The following is a 19,387-nucleotide window of genomic DNA, read 5'->3' on the forward strand; positions in this document are numbered from 1 at the left end:
GGGTTTTGGTCGATGGGCCTTAATGACCTAAAGTATCGGATTGGGCTGAATTAATTGAAATTAATTCAGTTTTTCGAATTGGGCTAAGTGCTTGGACCGCGAATATTTATTCGAATGGGCTATACGAAATTTGCCCACTACAATGTTCATCTATTGGATTGCTTCTCAACTTCTCAACACATTTGAGCTTCTCAATAAAACCTAACCATATATATATATATATATATATATATATATATATATATATATATATATATATATATATCGGACCACTGACATGATGATAATTGATGATGAAATTATATGAAGCCATTTATGCTGCTCAGACCTACATCCAAAATTTTGAAGAGTTAATATATGTGAAAACTTGAAGAAGTTAATTTATGGAGCCATTTATTTGCTGTTTTGTTCTTTTCCTTTTCAGTGGATTTGATATATTTGGAAATTGGAGTTATTTAATACACTTAGCCATTATAAAATATATGTCAAAAATATTTAAAGGGACATTTTAGTCATAAATAGTTTCCATAAAATTTCAAGGGTATTATGGGAGCCATAATTATGGCTCCATATAATTTCCCTTTTACAATAAGCCTAGTTACCGCTCAGACTCAACTAATTGGATTCTTTCCTTTTTAGTTAAGGTGCATGTTCAGGTGAATTTGGCAATGGTAAAATGATACTTCCTTCGTCTCAGCTTTTAGGATCCAATTGAGATTGACACGGGTTCTAATAAAGTGGTTGGGTGTATTGTGAGTGAAATAAAGGTTCCACCTTTTATGTAGGTGTTAGAAACTTAGAATAATTAAAGTGGAGTAAGGGTTCCACCTAATTTTACTAAAAATAAAAATAAATACAAAAATGTGGAACATCCAAAAATGAAAATATGAATAGTAAAAGCTGGGAGGTAGGGAGTATATACTTACTTTTGAAGATAAAATATATAAATTTTACTCATTATGATTATTTTCCCTTTATATTAATTCAAATTTAATTTATGTTTTAATATTTTTGACTTTTAATTTAATAATTATAATATATAAAATTTGGAAAACAATTAACTTCGGCATCACCACCAATGGCCGACGACCACCACCCACTGCCGTATTTTGCAAATTCACCACCACCACCGACCATTGCAATTAACATATCGATCACCACAGATCCACCACTACCACTACCACCACCATTAACCCATAGATTCACCAATCCACCACCACCATACATACTCGACTCGAATATGCTCGATGCTCAATGGTGGAGAGGTAATGCAAGGCGATGCGACACAAGGTGGCGCGGAGAAGTGAGGCGTGGCGGCAACAGGCCGAGGCACAATGATGCGGTGAGAGAAGGCGTAGAGAGGTGGATGAGCCGCAGATAATTCGATCTCGGGGACGACGGGTGTGGAGTGAGAGAGATGAAAGATATACACGTGGGTAGCATGTTAGGTAATAATTTTTTTTTTTTTAATCATATTTTCACTAACGATTAATGTCAATTTTTTTAAAAATTGAATATTGTTTATATTTTTTAATTTGTGTGAGTATATTTTGTCATTTAGAGTTTGTTTTCTTTAATTGTAAGTTTATCGCTAGAAAATGAGGGAAAATAAAAAATGGGAAAATTTTATTAAATTTTGGTGGTCCCCATTTTTTTTATTCATGTTTTCTTTGGTGAAAAAAATATATGAGAATATTATGAAGAGAGAGAGAGAAAAGGAAGAGAGATGATTTAAATTGTAAAATCATAAAAATATACAATATGAGAAAATATTATCACACTCATAACATGTGATAATATTATCATGAATTGGAGTGAAAAAGTGGGAAAAGAGGCTGCCTAGGAAAATTTTTCTTATTTTTTTTTACATAAAATATTTTTTTCATATTTTTCTTTGTGTTTATTTGTCAGATTTTTTGTTTCCTTTTTTTTCTTCCTTTTTTCCTTTTGCATTGTTTATTTTCATTTAATTATTAATTTTTAACATAACTAAATTAATCTTTTTAATTATATTTTATTATGTAAAATAAATTTATTAGTGTAATTATAATAATTTTATTGAAGTTAAATATGAATATAAAATTTAACATACATAAATTAAAAAAGTGGATTTTGAAAATAGCCACTTTGGAATAGTAAATTTAAAAAATACCCACTAAGATAAAACATTAAAAAAAAATACCCACACTTACCATTTTACCCTTCCATATAAAAATTTAAAAAATACCCACGAATTCACAACCAGCGAATTCACAACTGTCATTCATTAATTTTGGTTGTGAATTCAAGCTTTGAAACTCGAATTCACAACTAAATAGCTAGTATTGGTTGCGAATTCAAGTTTTTAAGTTTGAATTCATAACTAAAAATAGTGGTAGTTGTGAATTCACAACTATAAATAGTATTAGTTGTGTATTCGCGTGAATTCACAACTAGAAATAGTGTGGTTGTAATTTCAAGTTTTATTGGTTGTGAATTCACAACCAATGCTGGTAATTCAATTGTGAATTCATAATTTAGTTGTGAATTCATCGAGTTAATTATGAATTCAAGAACATCAAGTTGTGAATTAATAGATTTAGATGTGAATTCAAGAACATTTGTACAAAATTGCGTGATTTCATCAATTTCTTCATTACTTGTATTGTTTTTATTAATATTACACAATTTTCAATCTGCAGATGAAGTAATCATGGTGGATATTAGCAATTAAAATCAAGTACTACAATGAAAAAAAAAACACCGAAATTCAAACCAAACCACACAATATTTTTCCAATTGCAACAAAATGTTGATCTCTTCAATGGTGAAAGTGACCTTCTTGAGGTCGATGGATCTGATAGTGCCTTTTTCGGATACCTGAACATGTGCCTTTTTCCACGCTCATCAATCAAGGTCAATAAACATTTGAGATTTCAGATTTGTCGACGGCGCCATAAGGGCGCACTTCTCCATCGGCCACCACTCCAAGGAATCCGGCCATTCATCGCCACAATCCTGAGAAATCATGTTCTAAAATTGGAATTGGAGAAGTGAAATCATGCTCATCGAGGCGGAACCAGGCGAAAGCGGTGCAGGGAGGAGCGACGGCGAGTACATCTCCAGCTCCGTCGGAATGAGCAGCGGTGATGGAGAGAGAAAGAAAAATCGACATCGGCCGAGATCGGAGAAGCGGAGACGGCGGATGCGCCGCCGCCGGGGTCGGTGGCGCTACTGCTGGCCTCGTCATGGGCGATAGAGTTGGCGGTGGCCGTAGGAGCATGCGGCAGCGCCGCTTGGAAGAGAGAGAGCCAGAGAAAGAGAGAGCATGTAGAGAGAGGAGAGAATGAGAGGAGACTAGGGTTTGCCCATTTATATAGAGGGATAATTTAGTCATTTAACATAAAAAGTGGATATTTTTTAAAGTTTTTATTTGAGTGGGTAAAATTTATTTTTCCTATATAAAAGTGGGTATATATTCTTGTATATTAACTCCTTACTGAAGAGTATTCAGTATCAGTCGTCAACCTAAGTCTTGCTAAACTCTTTTAACTGAAAAAGGTTGTGTCAATTTATTTTCGTTTGAAAATTAGCCTATAGGTGTATTCCCCCCCCATACACCTATTCGAGACCCCCAAGGGACCTAACACAATTGAATAGTCAATGCATGGTTATGAATTCAAGTTTTAAAGTTACAACTAGAAATAGTGCTAGTCGTGAATTCAAGCTTTAAAATTCGAATTCACAACCAAGACTATTTCTAGTTGTGAATTCAGGCTTTAAAAATTGAATTCTTAGTCCTAGTGTTGGTTGTAGAGGGTAAAATGATAAATGTGGCTAATTTTATTTATTTTTCATAGTTTCAAAGTGACCATTTTCAAAGTCCACTCGACATGGAAATCTACATTCATGAATATATATTAAGAAGGAAAAAGAAGAAGAAAATGTTGGGCTCAAATCTATGTCATTTTCTATTCCATAAAGATTTAGGCATCACAGACGATCATCATGTTCATTATTGATATAAAAAAAATATAGTCACAACTCACGCATAGCGTGTACAAATAAATCCGGTCAAAGTTGAAGATATAAATTTATAAGAGCTGAGTAGAAAGGGCGGCAATTAGACGCCCAGAAATTGAAAACGTTCAAATTAATTGAAGATGACTAAACAAATTTGAAGGAGAATAATGAGTTTATAGCTAGTGAGGCCCTCCGGCACTCAAACCCTGGTTTTTCAAGGCGCCGGCAGGAGGCGACGAAACCCTTATAAGCATACTTTATTTACCTAAAAATTAGCCACTATTTTTTATGTAGTGGGACCCTTTATCTACTAAACACACATCCACCGTTATTTTATAAAACTCGTGTCGAACTCACGTTGTATACTCTTTGTGAACGAAAGTAGTGTTATTTTAGTGGATATATTTTGTTGGGGATGGATCCAATAATTATGGTGTAGGATGTTGGGGACGTCCGAATTGGAGGGCACTAGAAACCTAAAACAACAAACGCGATAACTTTTCTAGGAACACCAGTGGGGATGTTGATGAAAGGGCCTCCAACGCTCAAGTCAGTCAAGCGATAGGAAGTAATTGCTAATAAAAAAAAAGTTCATGGAAAAGTTGACAATTGGGGTATAGTTCATAAGTTTTGGCGTAATTAACCCTAAAAAAAACTATTCAATGTTGTTGATATAGCTATAGATCAACATTGAAATCTACATTCAGGAACATATATTAAGAAGGAAAAAAAAATGTTGGGTTCAAAATCACGGTCATTTCTTTAGGGATGAGTCATTACATAAAGGTTTAGGCATCACAGACGATCATCATGTTCATTATTGATATAAAAAAATATAGTCACAGCTCACGCATAGCGTGTACAAATTAATTAATTCGGTCAAAGTTGAAGATATAATTAAGAGCGAGCTAGCTAGAGAGAGCAATAATTAGACGCCCAAAAATTGAAAATTAAACGACCAAATTAATTGAAGGGGACTAAAACAAATGAATTTGAAGATGGATAATGAGTTGGTAGCTAGTGAGGCCCTCCGGCAGTCAAACCCTGATTTTCCATGGCGTCGGCAGGCGGCGACGGGAGCATGGTGAGGGCCAAAACACCACTGACGGCGGCTGAGACGGCCCCAACAACGAAGGCGGGTAGGTTTCCGCCGCCGAAGAGGGCGTCCCAGGGGCCACTTAAGACGGAAACAAACATCTGCATGCACCAAATTAATAAGTTATTAACGTATAAAAAAATGTAGAGGCCTTAATTAATTATATATGTACCTGTGGAACAACTATTGCAAGGTTTAGAAGTCCAAGTGATAGGCCTGCAGTAAATGAATATGATCCGATTATATATATGTAGATTATTAATTAGAGAATATATAGATATGGGATATTTGCCTTGTCCTGAACCGGAGTCGCTGGAAAAAATGGAGGCCATAGCAAATGGAATGCTGAAGGTGACGGAGAGAGGAATGCCGAGGAATGCAAAGACGGCCAAAGCTCCAATCTTGACGCCGGATTCGGGGGGCTGGAGAGCGCCGTCGGGGCCATAGTGGCGCGAGTTTTGTGCGGCCTTGGTGACGATGACGGTCAAGGCCATGCCGATGGCAAGGATGAAATTGGCGCCGCCCCAGATCTTCTTGACCCCGACGTAGCCCTTAGCCAAGAACTGCACACCGAGCGAGGCGAAGCCCAAAACGACAGAGTTGATCATGAGGCCCAAGGCGCCGGCGCGCACGCCCTGGTCGTAGAGAGTGCCCTCGCCGACTTTACCGCCGTAGACCTCCCTCCCCATCCAGTCCGTGTCGAAGAGAAGGAATGGGAACCACGCCACCCAGTTGAATGCCGTGACCAGCATCACGATCCACATCGGCCTAGGGAGCTCCTTGAGTGCACCGAATAATTCCCCGAACACCGGGATCTGGCCCTTCTTCGCCGGATCTGGCTCCGCCGCCTCCTGAGGGGTCTCGCGGACAAACACCAGGGCCAGGATGGTGATGATTAGCAGGATGGCGATGGCGATCATGAAGCACACCTTCAGATTCGCACAGTAGACGTCGCACGCCTCCGTTTTCGAGAAGGGCAAGATTTTGTAGAGGTGAGTGTAGGAGCCGGCCGCGTACCCGAGGACGTTCCCCACCGCCATGAAGAAGGAGAAGAGCGCGTTTGATGTGCTCATTCTCCGAGCTTCTCCGCCTGATAAATCCGCCAGCAAAGCCCTACATGGCCCCTGCAACGTGTTATTCGCAACATCGAGGATCCAGAACCCGACCACGAACACGGCGGTGGCCCTTGGCTTCGGAGCCTTGCCGGTAGGATCGCCGCTGGCGACACCGATGTCGGCGGCGAAACCGATGAGGAAGACGGCTATCGCAACGAGGATCGCTCCGCCAGCGATGAAGGGGCGGCGGCGCCCAAAGCGGGAGGTGCAGTTGTCGCTGTAGTAGCCGGCGATGGGCTGCACCAGCAAACCGGAGATGGGGCCGCACAGCCACACGAAGGCAGCCCACGTGTGGGGAACTCCCAGCAACTGCACGTATGGGGTTAGCAGGGACAGCTGTAGGGCCCACCCGAATTGCACTCCCGCCGCTATCGCCGCCACCACAATTACTACTTTCATCGGCGCCTTCGCCTGCCCCGATTGCTGTATCTCTAGAGAAGATGGACCCACGTTTTCATCTTCAACCGTCATTCTGCTATCTCACTCTCTCTCACCAGATGCGATCTCTCTTCCTCTATCGACTAGTATATATTTTATTAGTGCTATATATGCATATCACACGTGTGCAATGGATTGGATTGTAGGAGAGAACAAGTAGTGAAGTGGGAAAGTGAAACAGAATGGGGGCTTTTATAATTGTTAACGATACGGGAAAAGGATAGAAGAGGCAAAACTAAAATGGAAGGTCAATATTTTTTCAATTTCCTAATCTTTCTACGGTACGAAAACAAGATCGTGGTTAGGCTCAAACTAACGAGTGAAAGTAGACAAAGACAGTTACACTTGTCCGTTTCTTTCTTTCATTTGATTACTAATTACTAATTTATTCGTATAATTAAGAAAAAAGAATTTATTCGTTAAAATATACTTTTATTGGGGCTAATGATAATTTATACCCACTTTTAACATTAAAAGATAAAATATATACTATCTCAAAATATATATATATATATATATATATATATATATATATGCACTCATGGAAACTAAAACATAAAAAATAACGCACACTTTTTGAAGAACTTGATATTTAGACACTTTACTCAAAATATGTTTAAAACTAATGGGAAAAGAATAAAACAAATTAACACACTTTATTGTTGTTTCTAGCCGCGCCTCTCGCTTTGTCGTGCCATGTGTATCGCCTCACTCTGCCACATTTCAATCTCCGCCTCACTGCTTGCATCGTTGTGCTGCGTCGCTGCACCTATCTCTCTTTCTCTTGAATTTGGGATATGCGTTGGATACTCGGTGCTCGACACTTTAGTATCGAGCAAATAGTTCAAATTAAATTAATGGTTGATAGTCTTGGTTTTTGATTCTTGATTCTTGATGCTCGAATGCTTGATCGAGCATTGAGCATTCGAGTCGAGTATGTATGGTGGTGGTAGATTTATATATGGAGTGGGAGTGGTGGTGGTGGTGGATTGATGATAGTTGATTTTTGAATTATGATCGTCGGTGGCAATATTGGATTTGCGAGAAGAACAATGGTGGCATGATGGTCGGTGGCAGAACTATTTTTTTTCCGACTTTTTTGTACATTATAATTATTAAATCAAAAGTTAAAATATTAAAGTATGATCTAAATTCGAATTGATACAAGGGAAAAATAGTCATAATGAGTAAAAATTTATATATTCTACAAAATATAGGTATATTTTGTCTTTGAAAATAAGTATTAACTCCCTCCGTCCCATTGATCTTGTCCTAATTTCTTTTTTGGGAGGGGATATATATATATATATATATATATATAGGGGAGGGCTATTCAGAAAACTCCTCTTAGACTATAAACTATAAACTAATTAAAATGTATGAATTATATGTAGAACACCCATGAATCCGCTGTGTAAATGTATGAATTATGAAAATTAAATTTTTTGCTACCTATGGGATTCGAACTCAGGACCATAAATTATTCCAACAAGGTGATGAATTAACCGTAGATCTTGATGATCCAAGAGCTGAAAATGGTTCCTATTTTATAGTCTAACTTTGATTTTTATCTATATATAGATATCTATATATATATATATATATATATATATATATATATATAGTAATTCAATTATATATCATACATGAATATATCTAATTAGTTGGGCCCTCCGTCCTCATAAAAAGCATCAAATTTGTCATTTTCGTCCGTCCTCATAAAATGTATCCAATTTATTTTTGGTAACTTTTCCGCTCACAATAAATTAGGACTCTTACTTCACTCACAACACATTCAACTACTTTATTAAAATCCGTGTCATTCACAAATGGTTACTTTTTATAAGGACGAAGGGAGTATAATGTATTAGTTGATACATGAATATATATTTTGTAAAGATAGTGCCTTTCGAAGCTAGAGGAGGTGATTATGGTTTATTACCATAATTGAAGGACTGGTCTGCAAATACTTTGGATAAGGCGTGCAACGCTTTTATTAAGTGAAGCACGTTTTATGGTTGAACGGTGTCGTTCTGTATTGGCATCTAATAAGCCGTTTATTTGCTGAGTTAGTTGAGTTAGTTAGTCTTCTTCTTCACCAAGAAAGATTGAGAGAGAAAAAGTGTGAGCGTATTGCAGTGTGTGAGTTGAGTTTCTTGTAAACACATTGTAGTGGTTTAGCTGCAGTGATTTCTCCGGCGACAGCAATAAAACTTCTCTTGACCCTCTGTGGACATAGGTCTTTGGCCGAACCACGTAAACCGTTGTTTGTGTTGTTTTTTATTCTTCTTGATTTATGGTTTCGATTGATTTCTCTAACATATTTAATTAGTCACATTGAATATATTGATGCATAAAAGTGTTTAATTAAATACGATCAATTGGTAGAAACATGAAAATGCATGTTTAATGAGTTACAATAAATTGACAGTCATATATATAGACATGAATTTATTTAATTAAACATGCATGAATCTATTTAATCTAAATACATTAAGTATTATCTATCATTTATTTTAATACATATTAAAGTATTCCCTCCGTCCCACTATAAGTGAGACTAGCTCTTTCTATTTTGGGTGTCCCATCATAAGTGGGACTCTTTCATTTTAAGTAAAAGTTTTACCTTTTAAACACATTTTCACTTCTTCACACCTACACATAAAATACACCTTTTTAATTCTCGTGCCCAAAAAAAGGGTCTCACTTATAATGGGACGGATGGAGTATTAATTATCTACCATTTGTTTTTACAAATTATATGACTTTATCTAAAATTATAATTTATGAAATTAAGAAAACACACTATAAATTTATAAATTATTAATTTATCAATATATTTATATCTCTCTAAATTAATTTATAGATGTTTTTCTTCATATATAGAGTTAGATTTCGAAAGTATTGTGTCCTTAAACAGTACTCCCTCTGTCCCATTAGTAGTGTCTCATTACTTTGGTGTACGGAGATTAATGAGTGTGTAAAAAGTAGATAAAGTGGGTTGGTGGAAATTATTTAAATATTAGGTATCGAGAGAGAATATATTGCCAAAAATGGAAAGTGAGACATTACTATTGGGACGGAGGGAGTTTATAGTACCTAATTTAGACCATCAATTATGTAAAAGAGAATGACCAATTCCACGCGAATCTTGCAGGGTCAACCCATTTCTATGCTTCTTTATTTTTTATAATTTTCAGATAAAAGTTAATTAAAATGCAATTTATTAATAAAAAGAAAAGCGAAGAAAAGACCCCTGAAACCAAAGAACACAGACTCGGGGCTGGACCTCGTTAAAACTTCAGTAAAGAAAATTGAAATGGTAATTTTCAGATTAAGGGTGTGTTTGATAGGCTTTATTAGTTGAGATAAATTATCAATCTCATTATTTCTCCATGTTTGACACTACTAGAAAAACGCTCATAGATAACGGATAAAATCCGTTATCTATGAGCAAAAAAACCGTTGTGTATAGTGGTGTTATCTATTCTATACGTCATACACAACGGTTTCAAAACCGTTATGTATAGTAGCATAGATAACGGTACGATGCGTCATACATAACAGTACGCATCCGTTATCTATAAAGGTCATACATAACGGTTTTTCACCGTTATGTATTAATATTTTTCCGTTATGTATTAATTTTTTTTTTAATTTTTTTTTTATCATAGTTAACAGTTTTTTGCACTTTTTATAACGGTTTTAACCGTTATCTTTGATAGAATACATAACGGTTTTTCACCGTTATGTATTAAGATTTTACCGTTATGTATTATTATTATTATTATTATTTTATCATAATTAACAGTTTTTTGCACTTTTTATAACGGTTTTAACCGTTATCTTTGATAGAATACATAACGGTTTTTCACCGTTATGTATTAAGATTTTACCGTTATGTATTATTATTATTATTTTTTTTTATCATAGTTAACAGTTTTTTGCACTTTTTATAACGGTTTTAACCGTTATCTTTGATAGAATACATAACGGTTTTTTGCACTTTTTATAACGATTTTTTGCACTTTTTATAACGATTTTTGCAGTTTTTATAACGATTTTAACCGTTATCTTTAATTAGAATACATAACGATTTTTTGCACCTTTTATAACAGTTTTTTGCACTTTATATAATTGTAGTATATTTTTAAATTTTGCAATTTTTATAAAACGACAAAATGATAAAATCAACGACAACAATATTATATATCATCCAAAAAATTCATACATTATTATACAAATGAACCAAATATCAAGTATACATCATCATTGCATATTCCGATTCAAAATTGAAAATACCAACTACCTTATAGCTAAAACAAAAATCTATAAGATGATAGAGACCTAGCAGCTCTTCCTGGAAGAAGTGAAACAGATGATGACTGATGCCTTGACCTTGATAGCAGCTCGGACCTATAAACATTTTATGAATTTTAATCATTCCATATATATAGGAGACAAAATAGAGAAATGTATATAGATAGAAATGGAAAAGAAATGAGAGCAACATACAGCAGATGAGGCAATTGATTCAAGGTGACTCATTGGTTCCCCAACAAACTTCACTGTCTTCTTGAAGTAGAGATTCTGATTGTAAACCTTTTCTGCCTGCAAACACATATAATCGAATAATCTTGTCTCGTCTCGTGTCTGAAAAACAGTTGGTTTTTACATGATGAACTAACCTCAGCACAAATCTTACGAACAACGGATATAGTCTCTACAGGGTAAAACCCCCTCACTGTTTCTGCTCCTAGCAGGATTGCATCACTGCCTGCAAACAAATCATCCTAAAACACAACGAGCAATGCAGAATCATCGATGTAGCAAGTCAGATTATAGCTAAGATACCATCTAAAACAGCATTGGCGACATCAGTTGCCTCTGCACGAGTAGGCCTCAAGTTGTCAGCCATACTGTCCACGACACGAGTCACCACTGCCGGCTTCCCTGCCATGTTGCACTTGTGAACAGCTTCCTTCTGGAACAAAAACACCTGAATGCAATACAAATAGTTGATGTTAGAGCAATCCTGGACAGCGTTTCGTATCAAGATCCTGAGAAACGTACCTTCTCTGGTGGGAGATCGATCCCAAGATTCCCACGAGAGAGGATAATTCCATCAGCTTTTTCAAGGAGATTATCAAAATGAGTCATTCCCTCCACATTGTCGATCTTTGCAAAGATCAGAGTCTGGTTGAGGTCACCCAACGTAGAAAGAAACTCGCGTGCCTGAAACCACCATCTTTAAGAATCGAGCCACATTAACTCAACACCACCTATACTTACAAGTTTGATGTCCTCAGCACGCCTCATGTATGACAGTGAAAGGAAGTTAATGTTGTTGCGAACTTCCCACGTTCTTATCACCTATTCTTACAACAAACCAACACAATTTTCTTCACAATAAGGAATGATTCGAGTGTTGTTGAAAGGTCAAAAACAAATACCTCCTTATTATGTCCTATTAATTCTTTTTGAGTAACTCAACTGAGAAAAACATAAGCAAACAACAAACAGGAATAAAACCCACACACAACTCAAGAAGTCAGCAAATAGACATGCATCTTGAGTTACGTTCAAATCTAGATTTCTAGGCCTATCTGAACGCTTCTATCTCAGTCATCATCATTTTTTTTCTAGGCCTATCTGAAGGCTTATCAGATTAATTAGTCATTTTTGGCTAAGGTGTAACCAGAGGTGACAGTCTCAGCCAGCCAAAGCCAAGTCTATCTATCACCCCATCTCCATATTTCACATTGTTTGAGTGTGTAATAGTCAAGAATTTTGATTACACATGAATCAGCAAGTACCAACAAGGGAGATATTGTCAGCACATTTGAAGAAATTTGTCGGTGGAGATACCGCATCTTAAACAAAACCCATGTCTAGGAAAAAACTAAAGTAGGAAGGGGTCACTAATTATACATTATCTAGAAAAGTCTTGAGAATGTTATATGAAAATGAATGAAGCCTAAAGTAGAAAAAAATTATAAAAGATTACAGAACTATATCCACAAAATGAATTGCAGATACTCAAATTTTTACCTTCTCATAGAAAATGTGGAATGTCCATGAAACTGTTGTGCAGGTCCTGGTCAAGAAAATACAAGTTCCCTGAATCACCTTTCACAACTTAATATATTATATTTCTGAAAACTCAAATGGTCACAAATCACTGTCTAAGCAATGGTGATTAAGTATCAAATAGATGGAATGTGAAGGTTCAAGGTATTTATAGAGCACATATCAACCATTCAGTAACTGCTTGCTGTTTATATTCAGAGAAAATTCAGTAAAGCATCACATCTTTAGATCAAGTATAATTGTATCTCAATTCATCTATAACTTTTTTCATCTCTCTCAATCTAAAGTGTTGGACAATTTCATGCTTGGCTGTCATTTCAGATGATCAATTTGACCATGTGTTTCCCAACACCAACTAATTATATTAGTTCATTATTCTCTCAAGAAAACATTTTCCTCAAGAAATAAACAAGTTAAGCTAATTGAAGAGAAAATGTATGACGATTCAAGATTTCATACCAAAGATGTATCTGGAAGAGCCTTTCTAATTGTTGGTTAAATATTTCATATTATAATATATATTGATAATGTTGGTTAAACAACTGTTATAATATGTTTAGCATTTAATAATGCTATTGGAATTTAATATATATATTGATACAAATCTATTCATTCATCTTAAACTATAACTGGAATTTGATGCAGGCTTTGAATTTTTAACCAATATTTTCCTCAACATATTGTTAATGATCAAGAGTTGGCAGTACATGATGTTCAGAATGTAACATCAAGCCGACTTCAAATCTAACTTAACAGAAAGCAGAATAATATCAATTTAAAAGAGACCAAAATAACAGATTAATGAAAAAGACCATTACCTCAAGAATCTAGAAGCACCTGGGAGGCATCTACAACAAGTAAGAGCTTCTTCACTGGCAGCAAGAGAGCGAGAAACCTGAAAATATTCATAAATCATGATACAACACCATATAAACACATGCTGCAAGTTGAATTAAGGAACTTGACTACACTACCCGCAAATTAAAAGGTCATCTGTGATCTCCATGAAAATAAAAGGATGTGAGTGCTCTTCCAAGAAAATAAAGTTTTTATCAAATCAAAGAAATCTTTATGCTATGAAGAACAATATAATTGAAACCAATAAGTAGCTCAGTAACTACTCAAAGGCTTTTTTTATTTCTACAAAAGAGTAAAATACAAGGACCACTTCCTCTCCTCCAAGGTCCACCAAACCTGCAAAAGCCACACCTTTCAATCTCCAATCCTCTAACTTTCTCATCTCCATCCGAATTAGCAAGCTTGGGATCAAGAGGGATGAATTTAACAGATTGATATTGGTATGACCGCTATTTAACAAAACTAATACTGTATATACTTCTAGATTCAGCAACATAATGACTACCATATGTAGGATAAGAGAAGAAATGTAGTTAACATTAGCAGGAAAAACAATACTTACAAACAATTGAACTAGGCTTTTCCTGCACATTACCTTTGTAAATAAGAATTCCCAAGAATCTCTATATGAATCAAATGCAGATTTCGAAATTACCTTATCATTATAATCCCCTATTTTCAAATAAATCAAGCTTTTGCATTAAAAAATATTAGATTAGAGACCGTTAATTCCGTGACTTATTTTAGCTCAGAGACCAGCAATAATCAATCAAAGATAATGATTATGAGATGTTCAAAAACCTTGCTAAAGCAATTCCACCCGCTGTTCTCCGGCAGATACCTGCCGTAAACGACCGCGCCGTCCGACGCCTTCTTCAAAATCCTGCTCGGCGGAACCCTAACCCTGAGGTCGGGAACCGATTCAGAGGAAACAATGGCGGAGTCAGGGGGAAAAGATGCGTAAGCGAAGATGTGTGTGTCATATGTACTGACCTTGGATTCAAATTAAATCGCGGCGCCTAGGGTTAAAGGGGCGGTGAACAGACGGCCGGTGTGGCAGAGACGCGAGACGTGGCGGCGAGTCGACATGGCTGGTGGCAGGCGACGCGGGTTTGAGATGGAGAGATATCTCCGCAGCTACTGCTACAGGTAAACAGACAGAGGACGGCGAGATAAGGGGCACAACGAGTGCCAGGCGGCGCTGGTCGTGGCGGCGAGTCGCGACGGCGATGGCTGGCACGACGATGGTGAAGAGAGAAAGAGGCAGGTCTGATTTGGGGAAATTTGGTGGGGGAGGCTAGGGTTTTAATTTTTTATAATATTATTAAATTATTAAATTTTAAAATAAATATAAAAAATAATACATAACAGTTTTGAGGCGCTCATATATAACGGTTAAAATAACTGTTATAAAAAGATGTTCATAGATAACGGTCGGCATAACGGTTTTGTAGTACCGTTATGTATGTAACTAATAGATAACGCAAAAACATAACGTATTTGTTCAAACCGTTATCTATGCATTTAGACAACACTACATAGATAACGGATTTTCGCAAAACCGTTATCTATTCCTAAAAGTGCGCTCATACATAACGGTTTTTGAAAAAAAACCGTTATCTATGTACTGTTATGTATGTAAACTTTTGTAGTAGTGATAGCCTTATTCAGTAATGTCCCAAGCCCGCTGCAAATGCAAAGCCCGCACTAAAACTACTGTTCCACTTAGATTTCTGATCACATGTAGACCCCCAGTTCAATAATCTCCTCACCAACAGTAACCTTGATTAATTTTTGTTTTACAAATTTAACCCTCTTTTCCCAAAATAAAATCGAGTTTCTTTGAAGATGCTATTTCTGATTTCAATTCATCGATTCTCGAGTGGAAGACCTACTCTCACTCTGATACGTAAGAACAAGGTAAAGCTTGCTTCCATCTTTCCAGAGCTAGTAAAAATTGTGCTTGTTGGCGGTGGACGGAGACGAATAAAATTGTGGCGGAAACAGCGGCTGAAAAAATAGTTGGGGTGGGTGGACGCCGCCGGCGAGGGGGAGGGAGGGAGAGGTAAAATCGCCGCCGTCTGTGACTGCAACAATTATTCTGGCGGTGGTTCTACAACAGGGGGAAGTGGAGGGATCTTTCTTTGATTGTTGATTTGTGACTGCAACAAATATTTTGGAGGGGGTGGAAGAATTAATGGGGAGGAAAGGCAATCAGCCGTGTGGGGGAGAGGGGGGTTGGGGTTGGGGGGGTGGGGGGGGATGTTATGGAAGAAGAAGTTGTTTTGGACGGTGGGGGCGGCTGGTATTGGGGTTGGGATGTGGGATAATTATTTTTTTATTTTTCTTTTGTTTAATTTATTTATTTAAATATAAGGTTAAAATTGTAATTTACTCTTTAATTTATAGTTGTATATTTTGTATCAAACAATAATATTAGTTATCTTAGTATTTATATCTTATTTATCAAACACCTATAAAATATTAATAATCTCACCCAATTTATATTATTTATCTAGATTTTATTTATCATCCCTTATCTCATTTCAGCTATCAAACACACCCTAAAGTGTATGATAGTAAATTGACCAATGCATCAAATTTGATGTCGGGTTCACTTTCGTATAATTTGTTGATTGTAATACTCCCTTTGTCCACAAAATGAGTACCCATATTTCCTTTTTAGTCGGTCTATCCATTCCTTTTTTAGCAAGTGTAGCCCACACAATCCTTTAATTAATACCCTCATTCCACTAACACCACACTCAATATCTTTCTTAAAACTCGTGCCGCCTTTAAATGGGTACTCATTTCGTGGACATATGGAGTAGTAAAAATCTCTCTCTCTCTCTCTCTCTCTCTCTCTCATCTTGTCGGTTTCTTCAAATTGCTATAGGTTTCTTCTACATTTCTTCAACCTAATCGCCGATTTCTTCTGCATTTCATCGTCGACTGAATCATGCGTAGAAAAAAACCTCAAAAGAATAATACAAATCGAGATGAAGGCTAGTTGATACATTTTTTTCTTTCAATTTTTACTTTTGTATAATTATGCGTTTCAACTTTTATATATATGAATCACATAAAATCGCTTGAAAAAACCCTAGATAGATTAATTTTTGCATCCGAAGAACCATAATTTTGTTATTTTTAAGATTTCAAGTGTTGTGCCCAAAAAAATCAGCTACAACGGAAAACTAAAAGAACACAGGGATTTACGTGATTCGATCGCAAAGATCTACATCCATGGGGTTTTGTGTGTTTTTTACTATGTTTTGTGGAGAGATTACATTGTACAAAGATAATTGATTTTCGGCTGCTTGAATAATGAATATAAGCCTCTATTTATAAGCAAAATACTAAGAATTCTAGTACGAATAGGACTCTATTTAGACTTATAATAGGATTATAATTCTTCATATTTATCCTATTTTCCATGATAATCTCCTTATTTATTTAGAATTTGATAGTCTTCAAAATAGCTCCAAATCCTGGAAAATCAGGGCTTAAGCGTTGGGCGGCTTGGGCCTGCAAGGCTGCAAAGCTGAAACAGGGTTGAAGGCCGCAGGGCTGAAATAGGGCTGAGCGTTGCAGGGCTGAAGTAGGACTGAGTGTTGCAGGGCTTAAACAGGGTTGTTCGGCTGCTAACAGCGCTATTATCGTTGGATTTGGGGCTTAATCTTCCGGTCTTCAAGGAATGCATATTTTTGTCCTCATCAGCTTCTCCCCCTAGTCTGGTCAAAATGCAACAACTTTGGTGTTTTGGCTAAACTAAAGAACTTCAAGTGGCAGGGCTGAATTCGGTGTAACAACGCTGTTGCTTCTTTTGATGTCTGCATTTTTCCCCGGATGAAAAAGACTCCGTAAGGTGGATTTTCGAAATTGCAGGACTGAATACTTTTGGGCAGCTTTGATCTTCGTCTAGTATATCTTTGTAGGGTTGCGACCATGTTCTTCAAAATAGTCTTCTCGATAAAGTCGCATCACGTTTTTTGGTTGAAGTATTTGGGATTGCACGGCTAAGCTGCATCATTGTAACTGAACCGCTATGGCTACGTTGTGAAGGCTGCACAACTCTATCGTGTCTTACTTCACGTGTTGGTTTGACTTTGACCTTCTATTTTTGCCTTGTTGAAAACATTTGAGACAACTCATAGATACATGAAAATTGTTAATTTTTTGACCATGAATCAATTATAAGGCATTTAAGCCTTCATTTTCGGGTCGAGCTTTATGAAATTGATCAGTCCACCAATAGAGGTGCGTAAAACTATCCTCAAGCATGGGAAGGCGTAAGCAAGCCTGCAAAGGCGTAATCAAGCCTGTGACGTCTTGAACAAACCTGTGAAAGATGTAAATATGTTCTAAATGTACTAACAGGGCTGTTAAAGACATATATATGTTTGGGAAGCATAGGCAGGTCTGTTTGAAGGAAAATTATAGGTGAATTTGTAAAGGTCCAGATAATCTCGACAACACATAGTTAAACCTGTAGAGTCATAAATAAACCTGTTTAAGGTTTAGATGAGCCAACGAAGATGAAAGCAAACCTGTAGGGGTGTAATCGAGCTCGCGGAGATGTAATCAGACCTGCGAAGGCTTGAACAAACCTATAAGGATTTTGGCGAGCCATTAAAGGCAAACGCAAACCTGTAAAGGTTTTGGTGAGCCAATGAATGCCTAAGCAAACCTGTGAAATCTTAGATAGGCCAATAAGGTAAAAAACAAACATGTTAAAGTCTAAATGGGGTAGCTAGCGTGGTGTGAGTAGACCCGTTCAATGAGTAAGTATTCTTTTGGGTTGCTAAAGAGCAGACCACCTTTTTGCAAATTATGCGCATGCATAATTGAGGTTTCAAATGCAATTAGAAGACACAAGCAATCTTGTTGGGAGCATAGTATTATCTTGGAGGCATATTCAGATTTGTGCGAGTGTAAATAGTCTTGTGAAAGCATAGACAACCCTGTAAGGTTGAGCTTGTACAAGCATGATCAAGGCTCGTAGGAAGTCTGTTTGTGACTTTGGCAGACTTGTTGGAATTTTATGGGGCTTTTTTGACATGAAACTTTTGATAATTTTGTGAAAGTGCTTGGTTCTTTCCTTCGATGTTTTTCACTTGCTTAAGGCTTTTCTAGGAGAAAATGGTGTAGGCCTCTTATTTTACAATCTTATTTTATTATAACAACTTTTCTAAGAGCTTTGTGCTATTAAGGAAATATAGTTCGGTTTATATGGAGAAAATAGTTTTGCGCGAGTGCAGGCAGTGCTACCAAGGTGCGATTAAACTCAATTGAGTGTGATTCCATTTTCTCGAAGCATAAGGGTATTTTTGAGACATGATTTTGTTTTCAAGATGTAAGACTTCACTCTTAATCATGAATGAAATTTCAATTTGTAGAGAGTGTAGACAAACCTACAATGTTGTAGCAGGGTTGTTTAGGACTTTGCAGTGTTGTTGCAAACGTGTCAGGGTTGTTTGCAGTCCTGTTTTTCTTTTACCTTTGCTTTTGAATTTTTGAGCACTATGGATTATCTCCATGAGTACTGTGGTCTATCCACATGAATGTTATGGATTACCCCCTTGAGCACTATGGATTATCCCCATGAGTATTATGGATTATCCATATAAGTACTTTGAGTACTATGGATAATCTCCATGAATACTATAGATAACCCCCATGAGTACTATGGATAATCTTCATGAACACTATGGATAGCCCCTTTTGAATTTTTGAGCACTATAGATTATCCCCATGAGTACTATGGATTATCCCCATGAGTGTTATG

General features: G+C 36.6%; 2 protein-coding genes and 1 long non-coding RNA gene across 3 annotated transcripts; all 3 read right to left on the reverse strand.

Annotated features, from left to right (window-relative positions):
- Window positions 1-4,818: 4,818 nt before the first annotated feature.
- On the reverse strand, window positions 4,819-6,735 carry LOC131010123 (sucrose transport protein-like). Its single transcript, XM_057937536.1, has 3 exons — window positions 5,391-6,735; window positions 5,271-5,314; window positions 4,819-5,199 (listed from the first exon to the last, which is right to left on the reverse strand). The coding sequence occupies exons 1-3, from the start codon at window positions 6,682-6,684 to the stop codon at window positions 5,020-5,022; spliced, it is 1,518 nt and encodes a 505-aa protein (XP_057793519.1). The 5' UTR covers window positions 6,685-6,735; the 3' UTR covers window positions 4,819-5,019.
- A 4,101-nt stretch (window positions 6,736-10,836) lies between these two features.
- LOC131009707 (pyruvate kinase 1, cytosolic-like) lies at window positions 10,837-11,970 on the reverse strand. Its single transcript, XM_057937118.1, has 6 exons — window positions 11,944-11,970; window positions 11,725-11,886; window positions 11,506-11,650; window positions 11,340-11,428; window positions 11,167-11,262; window positions 10,837-11,067 (listed from the first exon to the last, which is right to left on the reverse strand). The coding sequence occupies exons 1-6, from the start codon at window positions 11,968-11,970 to the stop codon at window positions 10,999-11,001; spliced, it is 588 nt and encodes a 195-aa protein (XP_057793101.1). The 3' UTR covers window positions 10,837-10,998.
- Window positions 11,971-13,549: 1,579 nt separating this feature from the next.
- On the reverse strand, window positions 13,550-14,885 carry LOC131010124 (uncharacterized). The gene is made up of 3 exons (XR_009096480.1): window positions 14,593-14,885; window positions 14,401-14,503; window positions 13,550-13,636 (listed from the first exon to the last, which is right to left on the reverse strand). It is a non-coding gene; the product is annotated as an uncharacterized LOC131010124 (long non-coding RNA).
- Between the last annotated feature and the right edge of the window lie 4,502 nt (window positions 14,886-19,387).

Source organism: Salvia miltiorrhiza, chromosome 2 (assembly GCF_028751815.1).
Source record: "Salvia miltiorrhiza cultivar Shanhuang (shh) chromosome 2, IMPLAD_Smil_shh, whole genome shotgun sequence".
NCBI classification, from domain to species: domain Eukaryota; kingdom Viridiplantae; phylum Streptophyta; class Magnoliopsida; order Lamiales; family Lamiaceae; genus Salvia; species Salvia miltiorrhiza.